Here is a 22,447-nt window from a genome sequence, read left to right on the forward strand (position 1 = left end):
CGAATAAGCAGATAATAGTTGCATTGGTCCTTCTCTTAAAACGATTTTCTTTTTGTGGCACCACTAGTGATGAACTCTATAGTTTTTTTTTTTTTTGAAAACTTAGTATCAAGCCCTAGGACCGACTAATTCAAGGGGACTAATCCCACCGCCCACTTGCAGGGACCCCATTTAAAACCAGAGTTTTTTTTTACTTTGTATGGACTTAGCCCACCGAAATTGACATCAAGAGGAATCGAACTTGAGACCTTGAGAGGAGCATACTCCAAGGACCCAAGGCAACACTTTAGCCACTTTATTCTATTACTTATTAAAATATTTCAACAAATATCCACAGTGAGATGTGATCTCAACTCTTTTTACATATCCAGTAGTATTGGTGCACCTTTGTCAAGTTCATGTTCTAAATAACAACGTACGTAAGCATGTGGTTAACAAATAGTGAGATTACCCAGAAAACATAATGCTGTGCCTATGCACAATAATATTACTTCTTCCTTATCACTTGTACTTTTGCACTAAGATTTACATTGAATAATTAAATAATTGAATACTAGAGTACAAGGCTTAAGACGCGGAGGTATCATTGGGAGAAACAGAAAAAAATTCCCATGACATACTATCAAGTACAAACATCTGAAGCATTACATGTGAGATTTACATACTATACAAAAGGAGACTTGAATAGTAAAACCCTAGCACCTTTATTTGACAAGCAAGATTAACTGCCTTAAAATGTAGATTCCAGTAAGTGTCTATACTCTCAGTTCAGGCACCAGGATGTGCCAAAAAATCTTCGTTGTAAATAGCATCTGTTATGGGAAAGTGAGTAAATAACTAGGTATTAGAACACAGGAAACCAAAACATGAGTTGTGCTTAAAGAAAACAAATTTTTGAATCAGATAATTACAATCAAAATAATACCAGTTACTGTTTAATTATTATGATATAGTTCAACTGCCCAGCCAGGTGTAGAAATAATAATTTTAAGTACAAAGTTCTGTGACTAGCAAATTGTCAGTCATTGAACAGGGCTGAGCAGTTGAGTTGTGGCAATTTTCTTTTAATTACAATTTAGAACGTGTTACCAAAATAGAAGTAGTCATTAGCCAAGACAATTAGAGCTTGGATATTTGTAGATAGGTATATCAATACAATGAATCAGCGGAGAATAATATAGATTGCTCATACCATTCATTTGTTAGTTTGTAAGAGACAACCTCCTTTGTGTGCGTATGAAACCACTTTTATCATAAGCATCAATTTCAGTTTTCCTTGGAAATACTTTAGCTCTCAATTTTATGCCTCGTCACCAACCAAACTATTTTCATCTTTGCTAGAGACACTGCTGACTGCTTTGTTGCCGCTCTTCTTTATCTTGTCTTTGTTCGAGATCGGCTTCTCTTGGGAAGGGCTTACCGATCTCCTGATAAACTTTTTTGATGGAAGTACAGAATTGTCCTCTGAACTTCTTTTAGATGAGGCTGTGCCTTTAGGTGTCTTAACCTTATCTTCAACTAAACCAGCATTTGTCAGGCTGGTAACTTCTTCCGACGAACCCTCATCACTTGAATTTGAACTGTCTGAATCTGCATCTGGAAGCATTGCTCGGTAACTTAGACGCAACTGTCCCTTTTCATTTATCTGCAGCACATGGTTAAAATCAATTAAAAAGGATGCATACCATGAGATACAGTAAAATAAAATATTAATAAAACAAGAATACAAGAATTATGTCCATCTGATATAATATCTATGATTCATAGGTACGGTTCTGGTACCGAGTACGGATTTAAGATACAAAATTTTGAAGAAGTCAAGCTATGGGTATGTTTCTCAACAAAAAAAGTAAAAAAATGTGTTAGGTTACAAACAATGTAGTCAGGGTCGAGTTTCTACGTATGATCGGTAGGCTGGTGAGGGATCGTAAGCACGAAGGTCGTAGCATGATTCATAAGGTCCTACTCAAGGGCAAAATTGTAACTTCGCATATATACATACACACAAAAAAAATATAATACATTAACAAAATAAACTTAGTTAATTAATATTTCATAATCATCGTTCCAAAAGTTCATAACAACCAAGTACCAAGTTCATAAAATAACTAAAGGCCTATGCATCATCCAAAAAAAAAAAGACCTATCATTCACAAAAAACCCTATGCATGATGCATCACTCAAAGTAAGGAAATCGAAGGAGATGAGTTGAACGAAAAATAGGGCTCAAAATTAATGAAAGATAGGGTTCAGAGAGAGAGAGGTGAACGAAAGTGAGAGAGGACGCGGCGTAGACATGTCCGGCGACGGTTTACGACGGCGACACCGCCGTCTAGGGTTTCGGTGGATGAAGCTTAGTGAGAGGTGAGAACAGAGCAGCAAGAGAAAGTGAAACGCGAGTTTTCTTTGAAACCTGAAGAGAGTTTCTGGGTTATAATAATAACCTGACCCGTTTCGCTAAGGCCCAACCCGTTTTCACACTCAAATTTTGGACCAGCTCGTTTGGCCGGCCTGAGCACGTAAGATCTTACGCTCCGGTGCGAGGGGCGAGAGCTTCGAGCTGCTGTCCAGGATTGACTACCTAGAAGAATTATACTACAAATCTGTGTACTTTAGGACCACTGATAATGTTCAGCATGATTTAAAGCTAACGAAAAGTAAAATGACATACCTCTTTGAGTTTTACATCAATACGATCTCCCACCTTGAAAGCCTGGGAAAATGTAAGTCAGATAGTTTCCTGCCATTTTTGGGTTACAAGGACAATTTGTTTCTTTGAAAAAGAAATCAAAATAAAATGCTTACATCTTCTGGCTTAGCTAGCCAACCTGAACTCAGTTCACTAATATGGCAAAGTCCCTACATAGAATGAGAAGAAATGTCCAAATATTAGTTACAAAATTTGGAATTTCCATCATTCTAGAGAAGCATTAGTATTTTTTCTTTAAAACATTTTAAAGTATTATCAAATGAAATGATACAAAATAAAAGAAGCAAATAGGTACATTTTTCTGATCATCTGAGTAATTATAAACATGGAAATCATAACCATTAATTCTAAAGCATTTATAACACCCAAAGAAAAACCTATATTTTTATAACTTGTTTCGACAGCTAGGTGAAATATGTACCTCTCGTCCAGGTGCTATCTCTACAAAAACTCCATATGGAACTATTGATTTTATTTCACAGTTCCTGAGGTATACACGGAAGAAAAATCATATATAGTATTTCGGTGAGTAGTTTTGCAAAAAACAATCATCAAAAGACAAAAAAAGTTTCGTTTTTTATATAGGAAAAATTCATCAAGACAAAAGAAAAAGGGGGAAAAATAGCATTCATGGCAGTACAAAAACAACACAATAATACCATTAATTTGTGTAGAGATTATTATAAGTTAAAGAGACTGAAAGTCTATCTCTCAAGTAATTCACAACTAATGTTAGTCTCCTACACATTCAAGTTGTTATTAGAGCTCACATTTAGTGGGCCTATTACTTCCCTTGAAACCAAATCTTTAATGAAAAGACAAAACCTATTGAGGTAGATTGTCAATTTTTTTGCGAGAAATTCTTGTAGGCATCATTAAGACTTCTTCAGTGTGATCCAACGATCAACTACTAAACATCTCCATCAAATCCTCGTGGGTGCTAAGATAGCATACATATGTATCAATTTGGACCACAGTTGTCAATAGCAAACTATAGCGGTGTAGTGGAGCAGCCCATGGCTGATTTGACATGCAGTGGGAGAGCAGTTAAGCGTGGTGCAGTCAAAAAAGTAGCTGTTGGGGCCGCTATAGCGGCTGCCATATTGCAAACCTTATAATGAGATAAAAAATTCAAAAAGAAAACCCTTTAAATTTAAATGTTAGGGCTTTTAATTTGAATATGTTAGGAATTTTGCATTTAAAAAACATCATAACAGTGTTTGTGTTTGGGATTCTCCTCCCTCACTCTGTCTCGCTCATGCCGTCACATTTCACCCTCTCACTTGTCAATCAGTCATTGGTTGAGCTTTTATGTGTATATTATTATCAATTATATAAATTGTATTAAGAATTTAAAATAACAGCCCTCCGCTTGCTATAGCGTTGTTTATGCCAACCATTACGTATATAACAGAGCGCACGACCCTAAAACCGAGATAGCAGACTGCGGGATGCCCTCGCCAGAAAAGCTGGCCTCGCCGACTTACCTCACCAGAAACGCAAGAGTTGGACAGAAATTAAAAAAAAAAAAAACAGTCATGTATTTTTAATAAATTAGTCATATATTTTGAATTTTTTTTAAAAAAATAAAAATAAAAGGTTACTAGCTTGTACCATTGAAATAGTCATGTCAGTTCAAGGAACAGACCAATATAAGCATAAGAACAGAGGGATAATTACCCATATATATCACCAATAGTTGGAAACAAGCAACATACCGATATAAGAACAAAGGGTAAGTTACCTATATATATCACCAATATTTGGAACCATTGTTAAATTACTAATGATAGCCTTAGACTTCTCTAAACCAGCCAAATCTCTCGCAAATATTTTCACCTGCAATAGCCGCAGAAACGTTAATCATTGTATATCAACAGTAAAGTACTGTAATAATCACATAAAAGCTTGTAAATAAGCCGCTTCTAGACATACAGTGCCGTCATCTTCAGCATCAATACCCTCTATTCCAGATTGCTCAATAATGCTCCTCACTTTTTTCCCACCGGAACCGATTATAAGATTTACTTTATCGGGTCTAACCTATTTTTTTATAATATAAGAAAGAGATGTCACATGTTGTAGATCAAAATTTTGGAATGAGGAAATAAAATGTGCGACTGAGCGATAACAACTTTGAAAAACAAGTAAAAAGTAATAAACAGACCTTCATAATGTGAATCAGAGGAGCATACATGGAAAGGCTTTTTGCTGGAGGGGGCGAGCATTTCATCATTTCTCCTATATAAGGTAACAAAATAAATCAGCAAGGAAATAAAAACATTTAGGACTTCTACAATACCCAAGGATGACTTGAGACTTCAAAAATCCGAGGAAAAAAAATCCACTTTTACAGAATTAATTATGAATATGCACCCCAAATCACATGCAGATTATGTTTATTTTACCAAGAGTGAAGTATAAGCAAAAAGAAACAAACCCAAAGACACATCCAAAGACACACCTAATGTGTTTCAACTTTGAACTTACCAAGTATGTGTTTCCTGCCGTCTCTTGCCTGTAGCAGTGCTTCTTTCATGATGGGCAAAGTAATTCCACCCACCTGTAATGCCAATATATTAATAAGCCACTAGAGAACAATATTGTATAAAAAGTAGATATCAAATACTATAGATTATTGTTTACTTATTCAGGAAAAAATAACTACTAGAAGGCAATTAATAAATGTTTACCTTAAAAGATGTTAAGCAGTTTTTCATAATACACACAAAGATAAAAGGAAATAAGCATATCAAGACATTACTATTAGCATAAAAATGCTTATATCACGTAACCTTAATGTCCATCTGAAATGCAGTTATGCCATTTTCATTCCCAGCAACCTGCATTATATCATTGTCAGAACACCCCTTTTAACATAACTATATCAAATATATCAATATCATCATCTTGTTATCAAATATGGTTTGAAATCAAAATGCGGCGAGGAAGTGGCATAAATAAAAAATAAGTGAAACAAAAATGACAGAGCAATATAGAGAATATGTGAAACTTTCAGTTTCTGAGAACTTTTCACCAACAGAAACATGTGCCTCATCACTGTGACAAGAAACCTCTGATCCGTCGTTGTCTGAAACCCCACTGCTCGATCTTATAGGAGCATGTGCATCACGCGTCACTTTCGGGTCATCCGCTTGTGATGCCCTTTGTTTCAGCTGACTCGGTTTTCTTTCCTGGTTCTATTGGGAACCCTTCCTGTTTTTGGGTATCATGTTTGAGGTGTTCCTAATGTTAGCGGCCAACACTCGGTGGGATTTAGTCCCACATCGGATAGATAGGATTCTTGAGAAGAGTTTATAAAGAGGAGGCAATCCTCACCTTACAAACCGGTTTTGTAAGGATGAGCTAGGCCTCGATATTCATGACATGGTATCAAAGCCTATCGGGTCTATCGTTGGGCTTCCTACATCGTTCACGCTTCAGGCCCATTGGGCCGGGCTGAAGCGTGAGGGGGTGTGTTAGTGGCCAACACTCGGTGGGATTTAGTCCCACATCGGAGAGATAGGATTCTTGAGAAGAGTTTATAAAGAGGAGGCAATCCTCACCCTACAAGCCGGTTTTGAAAGGATGAGTTAGGCCTCGATATTCATGACACCTAAAAAATTTCGTGTGTTATCATTGGAGCAAAAAGAAACAGTTGTTGCTCGATCATGTACAGAGGTTAGGTATTAAACCATCGCTCATGCCACATGTGAGCTTTTATGGTAAGAAAAATAAGAAGTGGAACAGAGAGAATGCTGACATGGAAGAGAGGGCTGAAGCTTGAGGGGGTGTGTTAGCGGCCAACACTCGGTGGGATTTAGTCCCACATCGGAGAGATAGGATTCTTGAGAAGAGTTTATAAAGAGGAGGCAATCCTCACCTTACAAGCCGGTTTTGAAAGGATGAGTTAGGCCTCGATATTCATGACACCTAAAAAATTTCGTGTTATCATTGGAGCAAAAAGAAACAGTTGTTGCTCGATCAAGTACAGAGGTTAGGTATTAAACCATCGCTCATGCCACATGTGAGCTTTTATGGTAAGAAAAATAAGAAGTGGAACAGAGAGAATGCTGACATGGAAGAGAGAGGGATGAATTGTTTGTGTGATGAATAATGTTATATCAAGACTGAGGGAGAGTGAGAGGGTATCTTGGAGAAACATTTTGTGGTTTAGCTATGGCCAAAGCAAATTCTCTGTAGGAGCTCAGCTCTGTTGACAGTAGAATATTCATCCTTCTGTAGTTTGCTTTTATTTTCAGAATAATATATTCCTTGTTTTACCAGTATTCATCTTGTTCCTATGTTGTTGATTGAGGAATCTTCTATATATACTTGTATTCTAAGTGTTAAGAAGTCCCACATCGGATGTGAGATGGCCTGAGTATGGGTTTATAAGTAGAGGCAATCCGGACAGAATTTTTCTCCCCCCCCCCCCCCCCCCCCCCCCCCCCCCCCCCCCCCCCCCCCCCCCCCCCACCCCCCCCCCCCCGAATTTCCATTTTTGCCCTTGAACAAAAACTTCCAATTCTAAAAAAATCTATCCATGCACCAAGGCCAATAGTGTTGGGCGTGAGTTAAGAAGTCCCACATCGGATGTGAGTTGGCCTGAACATGCGTTTATAAGTATGAGGCAATTCTCACTTTACAAGCTGGTTTTCTAGGGTTGAGTTAGGTCCAACTCCCAATTCTAAGACTAAGCTTCACTAATACTGATGTGTCATCTTTAAACTTTACTTATGCTGACATGTCACCTTACCAAAGCCCTCATTTTCTAAACCTCTATGTTGCTGATGTGTCATACACCTTCGCTTCTCTTTTTTGTGTTGTGAGCACGTAAAATAAATTACATTTACGCTGAACTAGCCACTGCCCACTCATTCCTACTCATTTTGCATCATGAACAAAACTAAATAAACTATACAGATTCTGTCATATCTATAGTTAGGAATCAAACTCAGATTCTAGTTCAGTTACACTAAAGGCTGAGCATAACTGAACCGAGTATTACTCTAACAAATATATGTGAAGAAACGAAAAATTTAAATGAAATCCAACTGAACTCTTTGAATAACTAATTCAACTAAACAAAAATATGAACAAATAGGTATCAAAAGTTCAGTTATGTAAATAAAAACCTTAAAATCCATATCTCCAGATGCATCTTCCGATCCAGTTATGTCAGACAGAATAAGCGGAGTTCCATCTCCACCAAATTCCTTGGTATCAAGAACCAAACCCATTGCAATTCCAGCAATAGAGCATTTAATAGGAACCCCAGCATCTTGCAAGGCTAAGCAACCTCCACAAACAGATGCCATGCTGTAATAAAATAAAATCATGTAAAATAACAGCGGTATGTTAAAACCTAATTCCTAAAATCCTAATAGCATTTTTACAATTGTAAATTATCATATGAATGCGGAGAAATGTTTGTAAACTCACCTTGAAGAACCATTGCTTTCTGTGATAGTACTCTCAACACGAATAGTGTAAGGGAAATCTTTATCAGAAGGCAAAATTGTTTCAAGGGATCTCTCAGCAAGCATCCCGTGACCAATTTCTCTTCTACTCGGTGCACCAATCCGGCCAACCTCCCCAACACACGAGGGAGGAAACGAATACTGCCAATTGTTTGCGGAGTTAGTACCAACAATTTCATTTTCTGAAAATTTTCCGACAAAAATTATAGTAAACATACACATCCTAACATAAATACAGGTCATAGAAGATCTTCATTATGAGCTTAGTTTTATTGAATAATCAAGTCATGGACGACCATAAAGCAAAAATGTTTAGTTTTCAAATTGTATTTTGAGGAAAATTGTGTGCAGATGAGTTGCTTTCATATCACAAAATAAGAAACATCAATGCCAAAGCATATTATAAATGAAGAAAAAATTCCTTAATTAACAATCTCACTTAATTATGGAGAACAACTCCTTCAAAAAGATGAGGCATTGTTGATATTGAAGTACATAAAAGTTCATCAATAAAATTCTAATTCAAAATTTTAAGATTCTCTATATATTTATTATGCTGGAAAAATTTTATCTTCTTTAAACAAAATATGTTCTAATGTAAACTAATAATTTATTTCAATAATATAGAAAGAGGAGGGATATATTGACTCCAAGAGTAACTCTAAAGAGTTACTCCACATCTCAATCTTCCATTCTATTTTAATCTAACGCTGTTAATTAATCTCAAATTTATCTCACGTACTGAGCAATCACCGGGTCACTCCTTCGTTCTCTTGCAGTCATTGAGGGGGGGAAATTAGGGTTATTCCAATAAAACCAGATCAGCTCCATCAATTCTTTCGTTTCAATGAAATTTTTCTTTGGTGGCAACTAGCTAGATGCTTAGATCCCATAGAGTATGACGTGATTTCAAAATTATTATAGTTATAAGAATCTAGCAACTCATCTAACCTCTTTGCTTGTTTTTTGTTCCAAAAACTCTCACCTCTTGATTATGATAAGTTGATAACTACAATAGATCAAAATATCATTCTCCCAAAATCGCAAAATTGCGGTGAAATAAAAACTTTGTGGGATTAAATAAAGTTTGAATATTAAACTACGTGAAATCCAAAATCCAAAATTTGACGTTATAAACCTAGGATTGTTGTTGTGGAAGCAGAAATCACTCGTCCAATGCTTGGTATATGATTAATAATTTTGTATCAACACAAAGAGGTACAGATGGCGTGAGAAAATTGAATTGGGTGAACACCAACATGGTTATGTTTCTTAGAAGTTTATATTCAGAATTCATTAGAATAAGGGAGAGTCAAAAGAGGTTCACGTGAGTAGTAATTTTGAGTAATTTATGCCGTTTGATTAAAACAGAATGGAAGGTTGAGATGTGGAGTAACTCTAAAGTGTTACTCTTGGAGTCAATATATCCCTCCTCGTATAGAAATAATTTTTTAAAAGCTAAACTTAAAACAAACTGAAAAAATAGAATTGATCTAATAACACCAACAGCACCAAATGGCTTAACAGTTGCCATCATGGCCTGTTAACTAAAGTGGACAAGGTTCCATTCCACATTTGGCTCCCCTAGCCTCTAGGATTTTATTCTTATGGTACCACGTTTATCAACAGAGATCTGGTCAGACCTGCTGAATGACAGTGCAGTGTGTTTTAAACTTGGTTCTTGGTATCTAAGGCTCTAACCAAGAATTGTATGTGACAAATGACTGGTTCACAAGTCAAGCCAACCAATCCAGTTGGGGTATTTAACTATTGCTCAGTTTGATAACAGCAACACAAATATAAGATAAAAGTAGTCAAAGTTCTAATGAGACCTGCAGATAGAACCTTTTGTAATCATCAACACCTATAAGATTGTCTACTCGTTGTGCCATCTTGCTATCTCCGAGTGTAGCAACAGCTAGCGACTGCCAAACAGACAAAACAGATTTGCCACTCAAGTTAAGATGCAGATATGAATATCACTAGCAAAGTAGTAAAAGAAAAACTCTTAAGTAAAACAGAACAATAGGAAACAACTAATGGTTTATAGTAATCATGGGATATTCATAGTCCACCAGATTGCCAAAAAGGCTGGGGCTCTGCTGTTAAGTAATCAAATGGTAGTGCTCTTTTATAGTATGTAAATGAAGTTAAACGGATAATAATTGTCACAGCTAGCCTGTAAAAGTTATTGAATTCCATCATTATATAGTTTTGCATAACTTGAGTAATGCAACATGCACTTGTAGTAGTTAGTTTCTCTAAACTATATCCTAGTTGGTTAAGATGGGCATAGGTGAATAATTCAAGGATTGAATAGATCTATAAATGTCAAAAAAAGTGAGCTGATGAGACTAATAGGCCATGTATTATTAGTTTTCATCCTCCTTTGTATTTGTAAATGTTGAAATAGAAAATGACAGAGAACACAAGAGGCATATGGTGAAAACCGTGTGTCTAAGAGCATCACGGACATTCCATTATATAGTCGATTTTATAATAAAGAGCATTAATTACAAAAGGAATATTTACTATGGAATATGCTATGCCAAGGAATAATCTAGGATATTCTAGAGTATATTTACAATAATTATTAAATATCAACAGTAAAAAATGTTTCTCGAACAAAACAATTGAAAAAAGTAAAGGACACTGTTATATGACTGCATGATTATAAAGCCTGGATACATAGTACAATACAAATACAATATGACACAAATACGGGATACTAGATATTTTTTTAAAAAAATTAGGATATGACAGGACCTGGATACAGTAACAAATTATATAGAAAACTAATTTATAATTATGATGATCACAATTTACAAAAAATAGTTATGATCATAATAAAAAGAATAGAGTTTAGGCATATAAGAATAAATTTTAACCACCCCCACCCCACCACCCGCCTGCCCACCTCTATGTCAGGATATCAACAAAAGCATCTCCAGCAGAACTCAACAAGGACTATAAAAAATTTGTCAATTTGTCAATGTCCAGCTAGTATAGAGAAGTATCGGATTATAGGGAAGTATTGGAAAATATCCAAAGAGTATCCTTTAAAGATAATTTAAAAAATATGTAGATAAATTGGGATAGTTTTGAGACACATCATAAAGTATCTGAGGGTGCTTGTGTCTGGTGTAAGTATGACACCGACAATTTTCCTTGTTTGGAGTATCTGGGCCTCATAGCTGCATGAGCATATAAAGACAGTACCACAACATCAAAACATAAAATTTGGAGACAGGGAAAAATCACCACAAACCTGTGTCTCGCCCCTCGTAAACAGAGCACTTCCGTGTGCTCTAGGCAATAGGCCACAACTTGAGTTAATTGGTCGGATTTCGTGTGGCGTTCTCCCGTCGCTCCTTTTCCCTCCCTGTCATATGCATAGAAAGAAATTGATAAACACAGACCCTTTCTGCTTGGTAGGTTCAATAGTTAAGAACAGTAACTCCCTCACGACTCACTTGGTTGAATATTTGTTCCATGTGTGCTTCCACAAATACTCGAGTGAATATGTTTAACTAAATTATCATATCATTCTTTTCGGTTTGTAACTATTTTACTTTCTAATGCAAGATCTTTTCAATCATGACGAAAAAAGAATTCTTAAAGACTATTTCAATAAAGTGCTACTTAAGACAGAAAATAAGTCATGCTTATATAATTATGTTAGAATAGTATTTTATGTTGAGTGTTCATACCTCCACTATACGTTTCCTCCAAAACATGGAGGTAACTTCTTTAAATACCAACTTCACATCTACCTCAGAAAACTGTAAGAAGAAAAAACAATAATGTCTGTGCATCAGGCACTCATGAGGACAGGGCACAATCTGTACATCAATGATCAATCAAGCAATACCAAGAACCAAGGAAGAAAGTATACTAGCTCGAATACATGAAAATAAATTTTGAGAAAACATAAAGTCTGTTTCCAGCAAAAATTGACAATAATATGCAAAAAACAGGAAAATAAAAACTGATGAACTCTGTGTTTGCCACAGTTCTTGGGCCAGGGGAGAAGCTAAAATTAAATTGTAAGGAAGAGGGTAAGAAATTGTTAGGAAACCAGTCTGAAATATTGAATGGAAAATTAGCTCCAAGGGTAAGTGTAGTAAGAAAAATACCACAAGAGCCAGACGCCCTTAAGAGAAAACACTTCTCTCTGTGCCTATGTTTTTACACCAAGACTGACTAACTGCTTCTCTCCCTCCCACACACAGGCTAAGACCATCCCGAAGCAAATTTGGGTACGGATCCTCTTCATTTCTCAAAATAAATGGAGGTATCCATTACTATATTTTTGGAGTAAATAAATGATATATAAAATTGGTGACATTAATTATACATTTATACACCAAAACTATAGTAATGGACACCTCCATTTCTTTTGAGAAATGGAGAGGATCTCTATTCCAGCAAATTAACCCCACCCCAAAAAAAAAAAAAAAAAAAAAAACTAATAGTCTAGTCATAAAACTAACTAGGTGACCCACTTCCCTTCTTTCATATCTCTGTGATATAGGTCCAACACCTGGTTCTTATCCATGCCCCGTTCATCTTCTTCTATGGGTCAAACACCTCTTGTTCTATCAAATATTCATCTAAACAGGGGGAAAACAAAGGGAAAGAGGCCATATATTATAGCAAAGCAAGCCAGCATGTCTGAAGAGGCCACAAAGACGATGCTGCAGTCCTAAAAGGTCTATCACCTACATATATCAGGTTTTTTTACAAAGAATTCATTAAGAAAATGAGTAAGACAAAAGGGTTATTAATCCTTGTGACCCTACAAAGAAGCTATAGAGAAAAAGAAACGAAAGAGAAAAGTTCTCTCATTCAAGCAACACAATATATTTGCATCATTGCATGTCTGACCTAAGCATGCCAATGAAACATAACAATGAGCAGAGAGAGCACTGAGCCTATAATACCAATATTATGTATCACTTTATTATAATTGAAAAGAAAAAATAAAAAAATAAAGACCATAGAACTATATGAGTGGTGCTTACTAAAGGTGTTGGTTTGCGTGGAGTGGGCTTTATATGAACATCACCTTCATCAACTTCACCATCAACAATTACTTCCTCGTCTTCATCCTCATCCTCAAGAATCTCTGCGATGGTTTCAGCATTACTACTTGGTGCTGAATCATTTGCGACATACCCATTTTCTGTAAGTATCTTAAGAACCTTTTCTTCTAATGATGAAAGGGCTTTCCTTCTTGGTATTTTGTTTCTAATTTGAAGAGCTTTTATCAACTCATCACCAGCAATTTCCTGCATATTACCACTCACTTCAGTTTTTATCCTAACTAACATATTCAACAAAACTATTTAATAAAGCCTTCAATCTTTTAGTTGAACATGATAGTTAAACAAGTCAATGCCTATTTCTTTCATAATCATGTAGATGCAACAAACTATCAATATCAACAGATGGGCAAAAATGACTACATAAAGGAATAGGAGCAGTGTGCTTTCCCTCCCAAAAATTGTCTTCTGAATGGGGTTGAATGGCCAGCCTGATTCAAGGACACTCGCCTTTGGTTCCAGTCAGGAACCACTAGTCTAACCAATTATCAAAATAGGGACAAAAGAGGGGATAGACCTCCAATCTACTCTACTAAACACTTCAGTGCAATCAATACAAATCCACAGGGGAATCAAAAAGTCAGGCAGCTGTCAATGCCATATGAGGAATTTGTCAGAAGGATGGTAGATGTGTTCAATATGACAGACCATTTGATTACAAGCAAATGTGCCCAGAAAAAAGTGCAAGGGTTACAATCTTGTTGGATAATAAACAAGTGGATGAGGACGGCAGATTGCCCAAACACAGGAGGCCCTATTTTAATCTGTTTGGCAGGATTATCTTAGCCAGGTCCTTCATAAGTAATAGTATCCATCAGGTTAACTACTGTTGTACAAACAAAGGAAACAAATTCCATGTAATACAGGAAGTATGGGGGAGAAATTAACACCTCAATAGAGAAATTCATGAATTGGGGACACTTTTATAAAAAAAAAAATTAATCATGAAATCAACAAAAGATGATATAGGATACCAAAGGGTATACCTCAACATGTTTATAAAGCTCTGGAGGAGGTAACTTGATGGCATCAATCATCTTTGGCTTCCCACATTTCTTGACCAAGGCTTCTACCTCATTACAGATTGCTCGCACTGCATCCTAACAACCGACAATAGGCAAAAGATTAAGCATCATTTAAAGACAATCAATAACACAAGAAAATAAGAGCACCATCAACATAAACTATACCAAAAACTACATCCCTTAGGGAGGCAAATGGGATACTTTTGTACAAATGAATAATCATATCTGATATCACCTTTTTCTAAGGAAAATTTCCAATGCCCAATGGCATAATAATTATTAAAAAATATATACAGAAGAATGGTGGGTTGAAATAATTCGTGAAATAATGCACATTTGCAAAGCCAGTAGTATTTTAAGAACATGTGAATGTGAGTTCAGAGGAGAAAAAGAAAATTAATTAAACTTGCTAATCATTAGTAAGCTTGTCTACAAACTACTGGAAAAGCGATTATATTATACACACACACACACATTACTAACACACACACACACTACTAACATAATTACGAGATATTACAAATCCCACCACATTAAATCTGTCTTAATCATGGAAATAAATCTCTACTAACTATATTACGCAGCACTGCGATGACGTAACAACCTGACCAACTTCTACAGCTTTAAGTAGCTTCTCTTCTGGAAGAAAATTCCCATAACCCTGAAATAAAATGTAATACCAGATCATTCAGTATGGAAGTGCAACTATAAAGAGTTTCAAGAATCAAGACTCCAAAGATATTAGATACTAGAAAGTTATTATTTCGCCAGCATTTTATGCACCAGCATCAAAAAAAATTCCACCAGCTTGTCTTTAACAAGGCTGGAAGTATGTGGTGACAGTTCATACCTAGTTTTAAATTTGGGAATCTGTTTGTCTTTAACATGTACTTGATGTGGATAAATAATAGAAACACATTACACTGGGTTTCAAATATTAGACCTTTATTATGTAAAACTTCTTATACTTGGTTGCACAAAAAAATTACTTCTATATTAAAGTCCTATTGCAAATGCAAATCTCTAATTAGAAATAAAAAAAACTGCCTTTTTGGGTTTTCACTTTTCAGCATTTCCATAGAACTAGACCAAAGCATGTACTGATATACGTGCATGATTGTCTTGTGAATAATAACAAATAACAATGATTACAAGATTCCGTTCTATTATCATATCCCTAACATGTTACTGGCCACAACTAGTAAGTCATGTTATTACCTCTATCATCAATATTGCACTATCTGTGCCAGCCAGCATGAGGTCCAACTCAGAGTTTTCCATCTCCTCATTTGTAGGATTTACTATATACTTATCACCAACGAGACCAACTCGAACTCCAGCAACTGCTTTTGACATAGGCACTTCTGAAAGTGCACTGGAAATTAAATTATTAAGAATAACGGTTATGCATAGAGCTTTTACGAGCATAGCATCGTGTACGTGACCAAAGAATAATGCTAGCAGCACACTCTTTTATTGATTAAATTCATATAGATCCCACCAAATTTATATGTGACACACATGATTTGGCCAGGCCATATAAAGTTTAACCAATTAAAAAGTGTGTTAAAGATGGTGTTGCTAGCAATCCTCGTGACCAAAATAATTCAGACTTAACTTAGATATGTATCTGTATGTTTGCATCTGAGATCACTGTATGCATGTGTTTAATTTTTACATCTTTTACAAGATATCTTATCATCTTATCCTCCTTTCTACTTGTATTCCTTTCCTCTGTTACTTGAGCTCTTTTTAATTTTATATTTCAGTAAATAAAAGTACAGTGTATAAAGAATTTTTATTAATACTTTTTTAAAACTGTGTACGGAGACTAAATACCCAGGGTTGGCAGCAAAATAAAATGGCCAACTTACAGTGCTATGCCAGCTGCAGTGACAGCCAAGGAATCGGGGATATGCATTCCATCATAGCTTAAAACCTAGAAGAATAAACCCATGGAAGACAACATCGTGTGAGTTTTCCACAAGGTGTAGCTATTTTAAAGCATAATAATATAATAAAGAAAGAATAAAGCAAAATGCATAAATCCGTTAAATTAGTACAGCAGAATGAAATAAACGTTGTTAAGTTGTCATAGCACCCACCGGAATTTTCAACAGAAAGTTATATATTCAGAGCATAAGCCAATTCGTTTAGAATGTACTTCCTTACCAACTGCGACTTACAGTAATTACTATAACTATAAGTAACATCAAATGAAGGCCAACAAGAAAAAGGAAAATAATCTCTATAACAATGTATCCATAATGTTTTATAAAACAATGGTAAGAAAATGTTAATTTAATAAATACAGAGCAAATGTTGTTTTAATAGGTTCAAAAAAAATTACAAAAAATCATGTCTCATGCAACTAATTAATGAGAAGCATACAAAATGTTTTAACAAATATTAAGTCAAAATTGCACTACAAAGTAAAATTAAAATTACAAACTTATAAAAAGACAGACTAAAGTAGACTTAATGAAAGGAAATTGCAAGGACCATACCCAAGATAATATTTGAGTTTCGTGGTAGAAGCCCTTAGGCATAGTAGGACGCAGAGGCCTATCAATTAATCTACAAATAAGAACCTGCAAGCAACAGATGACAAAAAAAATATAAGGAAAAGAATTAAGAACAAAACCCTTTTCGAGATAGCAAAAATTTATTTTGAGTAAGATTTCTTCTTTTGTCCAAAAGCGCTATTCAGATTAAACCAGGAAAACCCTCGCATTAAACAAAAATCTCAGCCCACTAGGCAAACAAAAACATTCCACAAAAAATGGCATTCTCAGTCCAACAAAATACATGAAAGTAACTCATGCTAAGAGAGCACAACTACAGAGCACCTTATTTTCCTTTCTACTCTCAATTTTTTGTCACAGATATGACAAGTCGAACAAGTTAGGAAAATAAGTCTAATATTTGGGGAATAGTAAAGACAACATTTTTTTATATAGAATAAACTTATTAAGGCATAAAGAAAAATAATACGAGGGAAAAGAGAATAAGAAACCCCCGGCCCTACTAAAAAGAAAAGGAAATACATCAATTTAGTGAAGTTAACCAATCCCTCAACATATTTGAAACAAACACTCCTTTGAAAAGGCCATGTGCTTTCCAACAATGGAAAGCCAGCTAAATGCCTAATCATATCCCAGCCAAAATAACTTATTCAATGATGCATTGCTATGCAATAAGATATGGTTAAGGGAGCATAAGACAAATGGCTGAGAGAAGGGTGTGCGAACCATATTTTATCAGATTTTGGGTGGGGGGGGGGGGGGGGTTGAGGTCGTAGAAGAAAAATTTAGATATGAAATATTAAATGAGTGACGACACTGATTTAAGAGATAATAAAAAGGGTTTTCCCTTTAATAGGAATGATGGGGTATTAATAGAATTTGCTATCTCAAAAGAAAAACAAGAGAAGAATTCCAATAACCAGGGCCGGTCTCAAGTATTTGGAGGCCCTGTTTGAAAATTAAAATGGATCTTTAATAAAAATACAATTTTTTTTAAAAGGTCATTTTCTATTTAAATTGTAAATAACATAAAAAATAGTCATCATAGTAAATAACATATAAAAGTGACATATTTTAATCAATAACATTAAAATACATTTTCAATCTAATATCAATATCAACTTTACATTTCCTTTGGGAAAAAAAAAATCTTGTAATGTTGCTTCTTTTTTGCAATCAACCGTAGGTTACTTATAAAATTAAAAGTGTGTCTATTAAATTTTCTTTTTTTTGAGTAATCAAATATTTTTAGTAGTAACAAAGTCATTAATTTTTTTTTTACATATATTAAATTTTTAATAGACCGATATAAACAATTAGAGGTCCCTAAATGTTTGAGGCCCTGCGCGGTGGCTCACCTTGCACACCCACAGGGCCGGTCCTGCCAATAACGCTACATTGGTGGATATGGCATCCTCCTTAGCAAAAACACAAAACTGACAGGGGGAGCTGGCACGTAGATGCAATAAAGGTCTACCGCCTCTCCTCATTTCAGTACTATGGGAAACTAGAACATGTGTATATTATAATATAATTTATCATAAGCAAGATTGAATATCTAAACCAAGGATGAACAAAATTATCAATATAAGTTACAGATTGTTCAAATCTAGGCGAGTGTCCAGGATCAAGATAAATTGTCAATTGAATTGGAGAAGTTAGAATAACTCCAAAGTAGTACCTCGTGATCCTTTGTCTTTCCTTCTCGTTTAAAAAAACCTCCGCTGCAAAACATAAATGAAAATCAGGAAAAACACAATAATAATCAGAAATGTGTGTAAGGCATACCTAGTGCGACCAGCAGCTGAAAAACGCTCTTGATAATTCACAGAAAGAGGGAAAAAATCGGATGGCTCGCTAGGAGTATCAGACAAACAAACAGTGGTGTACAAAACCTGCAGTAAAGCAATATAAATGTTATGTTTTTTTGTCATGAATCAACTGTCTCAAAAATTAAGCTATTAGATGTAAGCGCCTCACACACACCCTATGAATGACATGTATCTTAAGATATTGAGTTCGCTTGACTACTCTTCTCGTAAATTGTATGTGTTGTTTCTCTTGGGAAGAACCAACTTCTTCACTCAACTTTTCCCCAAACTCCTTTCACAATTTGCTTGATACCATTTTGTTACATGGCCCTTTTAATGTTTCTCAGTTTCCCTTTCATTCCCTCATTCTAGAATCTTCCCCTCACTCATTCTTTGCCACGTGGCTGTTCTGTGATTTCTTTCCCCCATTCCCTCCACGTGTTCCCTCTTCCCACTCCAACCAACCTGTTTATTTCCTCTTCCAAAAGCTCGCAGACCCTTATTCGTGGGCCCAACTTCACTGTCACATTCATACATCACGGGCCTATCAATGTACATCTGTAGTTCAGTATTTTCTCCCTTTGGTTCTTATAGTTTTGGTGATTCTTGAGCAGTTGTTTGAAATGAGTATATATCAAACACAAAAACCGATGTCTATTTCTCTAAATCTGAGAGAATGAATGTGATACAGTGATCTGTGAGGAATATTAGAATTTGGGTTTGGGGCATAACTCAGCCCCACAAAACCATCTGGTAAGGTGAATACTGTCAAAGCCCTATAACTTATAAGCACTAATTAAGTCATATCTTTAGTTGATGTGGAACACACAATACACTCACTTGCACTCGGGACTAGACATTTGAAGTGTGAATTAATGTGGGTGGAATAATAGGAATCTCAACACACTCCCTCGCGCTTAGAACTGGACATCTATAGCATTGACAAATATGAATGTAATAACACTGATTGAAAAGTCACTTTCTTAACCTTAAATAAGGGCCCTTGTAGAGAGTAATAAATGGTTTTCCTTTTTAACACAAGTTTGATTTTATCCATATGATAATGTTCACAATTGTGAATAAACTAATAAAAAAAATATGGAAACTTACAGTCTCTCCATCCGTAACAGTAACAGAACCACTTGCTTGCCTTCCCATATGACCAGTCTCAACCAAAATCTGCAGAATGCCATAAAACCTTTTATTTAACTCTTAAGTTCCTCTTTTATTCTATAATAAAGGTACTTTTGCAACAATCCCATTCTAACTACAGCAATAATGTAAAATGCAACATTATGAAGATTTGCCATTTCAGAACAATAAAACTCTAACAAACCAAAGTAATAATCTTGGGAAGAAATAGAAACAAACTTTGCCACAGCAATAGAATGACAAAACTAAACTGTTCCGTCTCTGCAATTATTTAGTTGTGAATCCCTTAAAAACAAACATTATTAGAATCTCACAACATGCAATTCAAAGTGCATGATTTGATTCAATTTGCAAACTATTGATTCATAGCATGTGTTGAATAAAAAAAATGGATTGTATTGTGCATTACATGCATTGCCCAGTATGTTTCTATGCCGTCTATATGAATTGCAAGATTCATTTGTTTTATTTCACCATATCATACCACAACAAGTCTCAACCATTGTATGAACACAACCATTAGATTCAAAGTTTCTGATACTTCATCACATCACTTTTTTTTGTCAAGTAGCTTAATGGCTAGAATTTCACCCTTAAGGTGAATAAATGGAGTGTCTGGGGTTTGAACCCCAACTCTTGCATATATGATATGATGTCCCTACCAACTGAGCTAAGCTCACGGGGACCTATATATAAATAATAAAAGTAAAAAGCCTACTATTAAATTAAATGCCTACAAATATCTAAATTATCTAAGTTTTGCATGCATTATCATAAAGATATCAGCCTATTATAACATAATCCAACGATTAGATTGATTGATGGCATTTAAAAAACCAAAAGCAAAAAAACCCCATACACTCTTTCTCATTCACAAACAATCCCCCACCTAACAAAGCAGCCCAAACCATTGATATTCCATACAAAATTTGAATGAGCATTTCATAATTTGTTCCACCTCCTAATCATCCCTTGAAAATCACCATAACAAGCTATAGTATTCCATAAGAAACCTCAATAAGTTAAACAAATGACACTAGAATCAAATTAATTCAGCTACAATACAAAACTTAAACAAATTTCAACCATAAGTACAAGTCGCTTAATCAAACGCATTTGAATTTTAATCATTTACTCCACAGCACTTCAAGATAAAACTGAAACAAAATGCATCTATCCAAAACAAAAACAAAAACAAAAAAAAAAAAAAACTTACATGTCTATCACCAACGGGAATCTTGACGGAATACCGTTGTGGTCCAATGTGCGGGCCATCAACATCAATTGACTCTAAAACCTCCGACGATGAGTCAACAGAAGCTTTGATACCGAAACTGTGACGGCGATTTTTACTGGAAAACAGAGAACGGAACTTTAATTTACCACCGAAAGTGGTGAAGCGAGGACGAGGAGAGAAGAGGATAGGCTTGGAGAGTAGGAATTTAGAAGGTTGAGAATGGCGGTGGAATGTGGAAGGGCCATGGAAGGTGCTACATGCTAGCATCTTCTCTGTTAGGGTTTATGATTTTAGAGCGGTTGTTTCTGTTGGTGGTGAGAGTGAGTGGTGGTTGTGGAAATGAAGAAGAAGAAGAAGAAGAAGAAGAAGAGAGAAGAAATGCCGTTATCCGATTCTTCTGCTATTTGGTTCAGACGCGCGCAGAGTTTTGGGCTTTTTGTTGGGCTTTTGATGATGGGCTACTAAGACTATGAGAGAGATGATGGGCTTTTCCTTATGGATTGCTATTGGCACACCATTTATTTAGTACAGTACAACTACGTTTTTCTTTGCTTTTACGTTTTTCAAGAGTTCGTCTCTCTTTTAGGGCCCGTTTGGTGCGCAGGATAAGACGACAGGATATGATAAAATTATCCTATCCTGTTTAAATCTCTTGTTTGGTGCACCAAGAGAAAAGGATAAATCTAACCTATTACTATCATATCCTATTACTCCTTTGTTATTTTAATCCTTAGTTTTTGGTGGGTTAGCAACCTGATAGGATAACTTTAACATGCGCGTGATTTTCTATTCCACAAAAGTACCTTCTTCGATTCCCATCCTCTATCAAGCTCGTCCTTTTTTTTCCAACTCCACCATCAGTCATTCACAAAAATACCTTCTCTCCTGATCCTTCTTTTTCGTTTGAAGCAACTAACTCCACTCTTGTCTGCTTTTCTACAATTGATTCAATTGTTTGCACCTTCTTCATGTTACAATCCACAATTAATTTGCAACATCCTCTTTTCTCTCAATTCCACTTTCTTTCATGTAACAATTTAAAATTGGTTTGCTTCTAATGACCATAAATCGATTTGATGAGCTTCTAATTCCTAATTAATCTCTAATTTTGTTTCTCAGTTCCTAATTTTATTCTTCTGTCGGCTGAAAACAAAAAGTATTGTGTTGTTGTAACCTAAATTTGTTTATCAGTTCCAAATTTTGTGTTCTAAGGAAAATTACATTTTGTTTGATTATTTATTAATATTTTAGTGTCATTTAAAAATATGAAAATTTATTTATTTACTTATTTTTTAAAAAAAGTATTTATTTCACTATGATAATTTGATCATTTAAATATAACTAGTTAAAAGACCGTGCGAATTTATTCGATATTTAAGTTTGTCATTATATTAAGGTA

At 35.3% G+C, this 22,447-nt stretch overlaps 1 protein-coding gene across 1 annotated transcript; it reads right to left on the bottom strand.

Moving 5' to 3' along the window:
- Positions 1-447: 447 nt before the first annotated feature.
- LOC123890563 (probable polyribonucleotide nucleotidyltransferase 1, chloroplastic) lies at positions 448-22,257 on the bottom strand. The gene is made up of 25 exons (XM_045940199.1): positions 21,028-22,257; positions 19,770-19,838; positions 18,637-18,743; positions 18,530-18,572; positions 16,831-16,914; positions 16,198-16,262; positions 15,542-15,698; positions 14,928-14,984; positions 14,285-14,398; positions 13,218-13,484; positions 11,904-11,975; positions 11,462-11,575; positions 10,026-10,118; positions 8,156-8,334; positions 7,849-8,032; positions 5,506-5,553; positions 5,201-5,273; positions 4,878-4,951; positions 4,646-4,753; positions 4,455-4,549; positions 3,132-3,195; positions 2,806-2,859; positions 2,672-2,713; positions 1,193-1,645; positions 448-812 (listed from the first exon to the last, which is right to left on the bottom strand). The coding sequence occupies exons 1-24, from the start codon at positions 21,313-21,315 to the stop codon at positions 1,301-1,303; spliced, it is 2,796 nt and encodes a 931-aa protein (XP_045796155.1). The 5' UTR covers positions 21,316-22,257; the 3' UTR covers positions 448-812; positions 1,193-1,300.
- Positions 22,258-22,447: the final 190 nt, after the last annotated feature.

The sequence above is a fragment of the Trifolium pratense genome, linkage group LG6 (genome assembly GCF_020283565.1).
Source record: "Trifolium pratense cultivar HEN17-A07 linkage group LG6, ARS_RC_1.1, whole genome shotgun sequence".
Classification (NCBI taxonomy): Eukaryota; Viridiplantae; Streptophyta; class Magnoliopsida; order Fabales; family Fabaceae; genus Trifolium; species Trifolium pratense.

Excerpts from the sequence above, each read along its gene's own strand:
- LOC123890563 (XM_045940199.1), bottom strand. The coding sequence starts at position 21,315 with ATGCTAGCATGTAGCACCTTCCATGGCCCTTCCACATTCCACCGCCAT. Across the intron at positions 4,952-5,200 it reads CGGCAGGAAACACATACTTG|GAGAAATGATGAAATGCTCG; the intron begins GTAAGTTCAAAG and ends TACCTTATATAG. Across the intron at positions 4,754-4,877 it reads CTCTGATTCACATTATGAAG|GTTAGACCCGATAAAGTAAA; the intron begins GTCTGTTTATTA and ends ATAAAAAAATAG.